Source organism: Volvox carteri (assembly GCF_000143455.1).
Source record: "Volvox carteri f. nagariensis unplaced genomic scaffold VOLCAscaffold_85, whole genome shotgun sequence".
In the NCBI taxonomy this organism is placed as follows: domain Eukaryota; kingdom Viridiplantae; phylum Chlorophyta; class Chlorophyceae; order Chlamydomonadales; family Volvocaceae; genus Volvox; species Volvox carteri.
In genome coordinates, this window is record NW_003307628.1 from 306,645 (window position 1) to 314,989 (window position 8,345).

The 8,345-nt window shown below is 59.7% G+C and overlaps 2 protein-coding genes across 2 annotated transcripts in view; one reads left to right on the top strand and one right to left on the bottom strand.

The window, feature by feature from the left end:
* The window catches only part of VOLCADRAFT_99305 (uncharacterized protein), a gene marked incomplete at both ends in the record, with an annotated part of 7,411 nt that extends 4,610 nt beyond the window's left edge, over nt 1-2,801 (top strand). The window contains 5 exons of the mRNA XM_002958046.1: nt 243-268; nt 437-603; nt 1,093-1,411; nt 1,800-1,882; nt 2,454-2,801. Coding sequence (XP_002958092.1) covers nt 243-268; nt 437-603; nt 1,093-1,411; nt 1,800-1,882; nt 2,454-2,801 — 943 coding nt within the window. The remainder of the gene's footprint in view (nt 1-242; nt 269-436; nt 604-1,092; nt 1,412-1,799; nt 1,883-2,453) is intronic.
* Nucleotides 2,802-5,174: 2,373 nt separating this feature from the next.
* The window catches only part of VOLCADRAFT_99306 (uncharacterized protein), a gene marked incomplete at both ends in the record, with an annotated part of 9,873 nt that continues 6,702 nt past the window's right edge, over nt 5,175-8,345 (bottom strand). Inside the window, 5 exons of the mRNA XM_002958074.1 lie at nt 5,175-5,221; nt 5,509-6,067; nt 6,227-6,295; nt 6,786-7,126; nt 8,116-8,311. Coding sequence (XP_002958120.1) covers nt 5,175-5,221; nt 5,509-6,067; nt 6,227-6,295; nt 6,786-7,126; nt 8,116-8,311 — 1,212 coding nt within the window. The remainder of the gene's footprint in view (nt 5,222-5,508; nt 6,068-6,226; nt 6,296-6,785; nt 7,127-8,115; nt 8,312-8,345) is intronic.

An 8,345-nucleotide genomic window follows, 5' to 3' on the forward strand; every position in this document is an offset into this window, starting at 1 on the left:
ACGGACCCCTACCTGCCCAGGAATTACCATGAGGGTGAGAGTGGAAAAGAGGGGCAAAAGGAGGGCAAGGGGGATTATTAAGTGCAATGGGGGAGGGATTGAATGCTGAGTGTGGGGAGGAACATGAGGGGGAGGAGGAAATGGGCTGGAGTAGGGGGAGGGGGTGGGCATTGAGAACACAAACGTGGTGTCTATGCCATAACCCCCCTGCCGCTTTCCACTTCCCCCCCGGGGGCCATCAGGGCCCATACGGCTCGTGGAATTATTGGTACGACAAGGTTTTGGAGCTGCGGTCCGCGGACATTTCATCATCGGCAGTTGATATAACTTCGCCCCCATGCGACTGGGTAATTCCCTCCGTCCGCAGGCACATAAGCGCCGCCTCTCAGTCCCCCCCTCTCCCCCCCTCTCTCCCCCCCTCTCTCCACTACCGCAGGCAGTCTGGGTGGTAAGGGTTTATGCAAGGCCGCGCTCCAGGGCGCCCTCGGGTTGCCCGTGGACCCCGCCGCCCCCCTCCTGGGCTTCATCGGCCGACTGGACTACCAGAAGGGGCCAGACCTGGTGCTGCAGGCGCTGCCCCGGCTGGTGGCGGCGGGATGCCAGGTGTGTGTGTGTTTGTGTGTGTGGAGGGGGGGATATGTATGTATGTGGGTACATGTATGTGTGTATGTATGTATGTGGGTGGGTATGTGGGGAGAGGGATGAAGACGGGGTTGGGGTGGGGCGCTCGCGATTGGGTCCTCCGACCTGCCCCCGTGTCCCCCTAGGTTCCCCCTAGGGCCCCCCTTCCCCCGCCTCCATCACCATCATCATCATCATCAGTTCATCCTCCGGTCGGCGGTACGGCCGACCCCGGACATCCGGGAACAGGGCCCCCGACGTACAGCGGAGGGGGGAGCTACCAGAGGTGGTTGGTGCGCGAGTAGGAGCGCCCCCGTGCAGCTCCGAAACCCTCAATACGACTGCGATAGGGGCCACGCTAAGGCCACACAAACCGTGTCATTAACCGGGGTGTAACCCGGGGACTTCCCCCCTTCCGGCCCCGGCGGCCTCCGCTCCACCTCCAAAACTCCCCTGCGCTCTGTACGGCAGGTGGTGCTGTTAGGCAGCGGCGCCCCCGACTACGAGGAGGCGTTCCGAGCCGCCGCCGCCGCCTTTCCTGCAAATGTACGAGCGCACGTGGGATTTTCCGTACCGCTATCGCACCGCATCGTGGCGGCCTCCGACATACTCCTGATGCCCTCGCGCTTCGAGCCGTGTGGCCTCAACCAGCTGTACGCCATGCGGTACGGCACCGTACCTGTGGCGCACGGCACGGGTGGTTTGCTGGACACTATCGACGATGTGAAGCCCTTTTGGGGCGAGCCGGCGCGGAAGGAGGAGGAGGATCTGGACGAGCTTTTTGCATCAGGTACGGCAAATGCACGAGCCATTGAGATGATGCGGAACTTTGGCCCCTTCCGCGGGTCCCTTGCCGTTCTCCTTAACTCCGTTGTTGTACATGATGAGCAGCATGTTAGCTGCTCTGTGCGTGTTAGCTGCTCTGTGTATTCCCCACGCCTCCGAGTGGTGCTGCGTGAACGCATACACACACATACACACACATACACACACATACACACACATACACACACATACACACACATACACACACATACACACACATACACACACATACACACACACGTACGGGATTTTTGTTGTTGTTGGCTTTTGTTAAAAGCGGGTGTATGTCTCCGCCCGACACGTCTCACCCCGGTAACCCCCGGGCTCCCCCCCCCTCCCGCCCCCCCCCGCAGGCCTGTCGTGGGGCCGCCGTACAGCCTCCCGCTCCGCAGACGACCCCTCCACCAACAATGCCGAATACTACCAGCCCTTCCAGGTGAGACATGGGGACCAGAGACCGACATACATACATACATATTGTTACTTCTTCTATTGTTACAGAGTGGGAGGCTTCTGGGCCACTTGAATACATTGTTATTTCTACGATGTATCATACCATACAGCTCCATCCACCCACCAATACCACACTGTACTACACCATACGAGCTGCAAATACATACATACATATATACACGCGTGGTGCGCAGTCTGTTTGCATACACACACACGTAGCTGCGTGGCGGTGGCGGAGCGTTCTGGATATTGGGGTGTAGGGAGGGGAGGGGCGCATACTGATATGTGAGCCCGACGGTGGGCTCTGTGGCCGCCCCCGGGGTTACTAACCGCCGTACGCCTGTGGAACCGGGTCCCCTCGGCCCTCCCGTACCGCCACCCCGGCCAGACGGCAGCCCCTGACGCCGTACCCCTTCCCTCCAACACACACACACCCATCTGAGCTTGCGCCGCTTCCACTCCTCCTCCTGGTGATGACCTCCCCAATAACTCCCCCTCACCCTACCCCCTGAAACGCTCCCTCGCTTCCCCTCGGCCCCCCAACCTGCGATAAGGATTACTTCGGCTCGTCCGGTCGGTACGGCCCTGTCGACGAGTACGACGACGATAATGAGTACGGAAGCGAGTACGACGATGACGACAGCGATCTGCCTGCCTGGCGGCGGGGCCTGGGTTTGGGTCGCAGTCGCGATCCGGGCACGGGTTGGACCTTCGCGCCCGCCACGGCGGAGGCTATGTTGGACTCGGTGACGGCGGCGCTGGCGGTGTACGAGCACCACCCCGACAAGTGGCGGCGGATTCAGCTCGCGGGGATGCGGCGTGACTTCAGTTGGGAGCGGGCGGCGCGGCAGTGGGAGGCGGTGCTAGAGGGGGCCCACGTGGCGGCGGCGTACTGCAAGTGAATGTACGGGAATGAAGGGGGTAGGGGTTGGAAAGATGAGTATGTGTGTATGTATGTGTGTATGCGTGTATGTGTGTGCGGCTGTATGTGTGTTGAGGTGTGGTGTGTTGGTGTTGGTAGGGTATTGCTGTACGGCAATGGGGACCCTGAAGGGACGTGGCATGGCGAGTCCACCCCTGGAGCTCTGGGGGGTGGGGGGTGGGGAGGTAAAAGATAGAGCCAAGGGCGCTTAGAGTGACGGTGATGTGGGGGGGGGGTTAGGGGGGCATGAGGAAGGTCTCTCTTATTCCAGATCCTCGTCATGAAACACGGGTGTGTTCGTACGTATGTGTGTATGTAGTATGCATGTATGTATGTTCCTGCGGGTTTTTCCAGGGGTGTTGTGTTTGTGGTGTGGTGTATCTCGTCTGGGGTGCGTGTTTGCAGGTGAAGGGGCGGGTATGAGGTGTTTTGTGTGTGAGGAGGCGGGGAGGAGCAGGACGAGGAGTAGCAGCAGGAGGAGGGGGAGGAGGGGGAGGAGGAGGAGGGCTAAAGTCACCACCAGAGCAATACGGGCGGCCCCCGCGATGTGTTTTTTTTTAACTTCAGCTTCCATACGGTAACAGGCCGAAGTGGATGTATGTACGAGTAACTCCCCCCCCATGCGAGCTCCGTAGTCACCAGCGAAGTGCAATGAGCCCTTTCCAGTAAAAGCTGCCTGTCACGCCAAAACATCTGGAGCGCACGAATTATGTGCCACAACCTGGTCGGAACCATAGAAGCCCCGCACGGCATACGGCACGCCGATCCTGACAGGGAGGAACAGCGACCACGCCAGCAACCTCGGCGCAACTCACCTGAGAGGGCATTGCCAGTCTCAGAGAGAAAAGAGGGCTGCCTTTTCCACGGTGCTGATTCCCGTCACCGCACTTCTGAGTGCCCGCGGCTGCTTCAATCAAGGCAACACTAACAAGCACAATCACTTCAGTTGGAATCCAGTACGACCCGGCAGTGTAGCAGCAGGCTCTAAGCATCTGGAACGGCTCAGCGAGTCATCGCCGTCCCTCAACCTGCTAGACGAGGAACTTGCAGAAGCCGTCTATACACCCAGCAGCGCCTGAATACGACAATTTTAACTCAGGCCCGTCGTCCCCTGCACCAGTACCTCTCCCTCGTTCCTACCCGTCACTCACCACCTCTGAGACCTTATTTTGGCCCAGCAAGCCCACGCCCCCACCCAAGATCAAACTCATCAGCTACAATCACACTGCCACACAAGACGACGAACGCATCTACATAGGTGCAGAGCCTTTTGTCGCCTCCTTCTCTTCAACGGCTGCTGCCACCGGCCCTGTGCTGTGAAAGTGGTGACGGTACTGCAGGACCTGGCCTCGGGAGGTGTGGCGGCAAGACGTGATTGCAAGGGGGGGTACTCTGTGCTCAATAAGCAGTTTGATCCAGTGCAGCACTGGGGTGAGCAGTTCAGTGATCTGCCATATAAGGTCGTTTGGCTGCGGGGATTACTTATAAAATAAGAGCCTTCCTCAAAAGCTCCTGCTTGGTTCAGCTGGCGAAGGGCTGGGATTACATAGGAACACATCGATACCAACAATTAGCGTCCGGCGTTTGCGGTCTACTATAAATTGTATAAAATCATCCAGACCGGTTTTAGTTAGTACTGTACTGCTGATAAGTGCTACCTAAAACTGCTCCTGGTCTTATAGAACCGCTACCTCCTTCCCACCCACCCGCCCACCCCACTCTGACGCACTTGATCGCTGGCGGAGGCTCCGAAGCCCCAACACTGCCTTGCAATGTGCCCCCAAAAAAGGAAAACACATGCGGCGTGGTAAGCGATACTTTCTTTTGATGGCCATGGCCCCCCCGGCTTTTACGGACACACCCGCACTTGTGTGCGGAACTTGTAACTTTAATGCCTAGGGTTAGGTCGCATTTCCTTCGGCCGCTGTTAAGGACGTTAAAGGAACGCACGTATCTACTAATGTATGTACGACACAGGCCCCGAAGCCGTTCGAGTCCATACACATGTACGGCAACTGGGAGCCCCCCGATGCAGCATCCGCAAGTGCCTCTGTCTTCACATAGCATAACCCCCGTCGTACTTGGTATCAAACGTGTCCGTACCTCTTGCCGTACTCCGTCAAACCTGTTTCCTCAGCCTAGAGAGCCGAAATGCTCTAACCTGGTGCCGCACCTCCCAACCCCCTCCGTGGCACAAACACATACCCGCTAACCCCCCTCGGGTGTCAAATCCTTCCCCCAGCCTGAACCCTAGACACCCCCACATCACACCCCCACACCCACACCCATACACATATCACACACACATATATACAAGCACCTACATAGTACATACAGACGCGCACTGGTCACGTCACGCAGTCAGAAGCGTCACGGTCGGCACCGCTCGTCCATCTCCACCTCAGGGGTGGCAGAGGTCAGCGGGGAGCAGTCAGGTAGAACCAGACCTCAACGTCCCGTCTTGCCCTCTTCGACGTACTTCGACGTCAACTCCTCTCCTCCAAGTCCGCCAACCCCCACATCCTCCAACTACCTCAACCAGGGACCACTTCCCCCCCCCCAAACACATGCCGAATCCCTTCCTCGCATCACATGGCGCTCATCACCCCCTCCCAACCCCCTCCTCTCCCCCCCACACACAGCAAAGCTCTTTCAATCCACCGCCATATCCACCCCCACACTCGCACCCATATTCCACAGGCCCCCGGTACCGACCGAGGCCGCACCGCCAACCCCCGACACCGCCATGGCTACTGCCGTCGCCCCCGCCCCCCCCGCGGTCCTCGCCGTTTGCACCCCGCGGATCCCTTCAACCCCCAACCTCAGCGCCGCCATCACCGCCGCCTCCCTCCTCTCCACTCGGGGGTCGAGGGGCCCGCTAGGACCTCCGTGGCGACCCGGGCTGCCGCTGCGGGCGCCCGGGCCCGTGGCGCTGCCCGCCACCGCCCAGGACCGCAGCCAGCGAGCCACCTGGTCCAGCGGGGCGCTATCCACCACATTGGCTCCGAAACCAAGCGTATCACTGCGGGCACACGCTCTGGCAGCCCGGCTCACCGCACTTTCCGCCAGCAGCGCCATCCACTGCTCCTCCCCTCCGCCCGCGGCCCCCACACCTCCGAAACCAGCACCCCCCCCACCAACACCTTCCGTGGCGGCGGTCCGCGCCGCCGCGATCTCGTCCCACGGATCCGCCTCGTACACCGCCTTCCACGCGACCTGCCACTTGCTACCGTGCGCCATCCTCTCCTCCGGGGCCATCAGCGCCATCAGCTCCACCGCCACCACAGCGGCCTCCTTGGCCGCGTCGGCAGCCGCGGCGTCGGCGGCGTCTACATCGTCCGTGGCGGTAGCGGCGGCGGCGGCGGCGGCAGCGGTGTTCTGGGAGCGGGCCGGGGCTGTTGCGACCGCCAGCGCCTCGTCCAGCATCAGTGCGGTATCCCTCGGGCCCTCATCCGGACTGTGACCCAGCCGGGACTGGGGGGTGGGGGTGCGGGGATGTGCGGGGACACACACACATGCAGAAATTGAAGGGGGTCGATTACCCACACACACGGGGTCAACAGCGAGAAGCGAAGGATGTGGGGGGCGCCGTGTGGGGGCGGGGACATCTCTCTCCAAGTTTCTTTTCTTTGTGAGTGATGGAGTCCGGGTAGCTTTCCCGGAGCGATACACATACGGATGTACATACGGATGTACACACGGAAAGGTACGTGGGTCCACATCGCGGCGGTCAGGGAGTCCTGGACGGACAGCCCGGGTTGGCTGCCGCCTCGTTGCCGCTCTCTACCCAGTGCCTCTTCGCCCACACAGTGCACCACATATATATGTACAAACACATACACACACGCACGAGATAGACACACACACACACACACCACTCGTAACGCAAAAACCTCTCCTCCCCCCGTTTGTTGGCTCCTTCCAAGCCATCGCACCCGTTGCGACCCCCCACAGACCGCCCCACCTGCAGGCCCAGCAGTCTGAGCTGCCGTACCACGTACTCTTCCTGGCCCACATCTCCCGCAGCCCGAGCAGCCATACGTGCCAGACTCAGCTGTCGTACCGGCCCGCCTAACCGACACATCACAGGGCCCCCGGATACTGCAGAATCTCCCGCACGCCGACCCCGGGGGGGCTGCTGCTGCTGCTGCTGCCGGTGTTTTGCTGCAGCCGCCTCATTCCCCCCCGCCATTGCGGTCTGCGTGAGCACTACTGCCGCATCCGCCAGAGCACCGTTCTTGAGCAGCTGTACGGCAAGCAGGTTGGAGGCAGCTGGCTGGCGGGACTGCAGGAAGGCGGTGATGCCTGGGAGGGGAGGAGGTCGCGGTGCGAGGAGGAACGACAGGATCAATTGCTGACACGCGACGGGGTCTGGGCGGGGAGGGGCCACGGCAGGCGAAACACCGCAACGGATCAGCTATGTATGTATGTATGTATGTATGTATGTATGTATGTATGTATGTATGTATGTATGATGTGTGAAACAGGGGGGTGTATCTTCGCCCGTGGCAGCTACCCGGCGAAACCCTGCCTTCCCCGGTATTTCGGGGCACCCTCATCCAGTCACCCTAGTCAACTTCTCAGTGGATCGCACCCACCACCAGCATCCAACGGACTCTACCGGACCAACACGGCGGCTCAACTCCATTCCTGGTCGGCTCGCAAGTCAACTTTACCCCAGGTCAACCCCGTCCATCAACTAGGGACACTTTACCTTCCACCATCGGAAGGATTTTCGACCCTGACAGGTCTCAATCCCGGGATCTCCCGGGGGCAATGGTCGCGCGCTACCAGCAGTGCCTAACCCCTGTATGTATGTATGTATGTATATATGTATATGTATATGTATATGTATATGTATATGTATATGTATATGTATATGTATATATGTATATATGTATATATGTATATATGTATATATGTATATATGTATATGTATATGTATATGTATATGTATATGTATATGTATATGTATATATGTATATATGTATATATGTATATATGTATATCTGTATATCTGTATATCTGTATATGTATATGTATATGTATATGTATATGTATATGTATGTATATATGTATGTATGGGGAGGGTGATGACCCCAGTGCCGGGCGAGCAGCTGGCGGAGGCGGGTCAGGTCAGACAACACCCCGGGAGCGACGGGGAGGGAGGGGGGGGAGGTACGGACTCCCGTACAGACCCAACCTGCCGTGGGAGAGCGCTCTGGGCCGCCTCTTTCCCCTCCCTCCCCGCCCAGCCTCCCCTCCCCCCGCCCGCCCCCCCGCCCGCCCCTCACCCGCATGGAACTGTTGCGGCAGATCCAGGAGGTCCGCGGGCCTGCCGTCCTGCAGCAGCCTCTCGAAGACGTAGGTCGCCAGGGCGGTGCCGGCGGGGTCGGCGGGGTCCTCGGGCGGCAGGGTGGCCATGTGCGTGAAGAGGCGGGAGTACTGGGAGGGGTCGGCGGCGGCCAGCGCCTCACACACCTCGAACAGCTGCGGGTAGCAGTGGTGGGCTCGGTACAGGCCC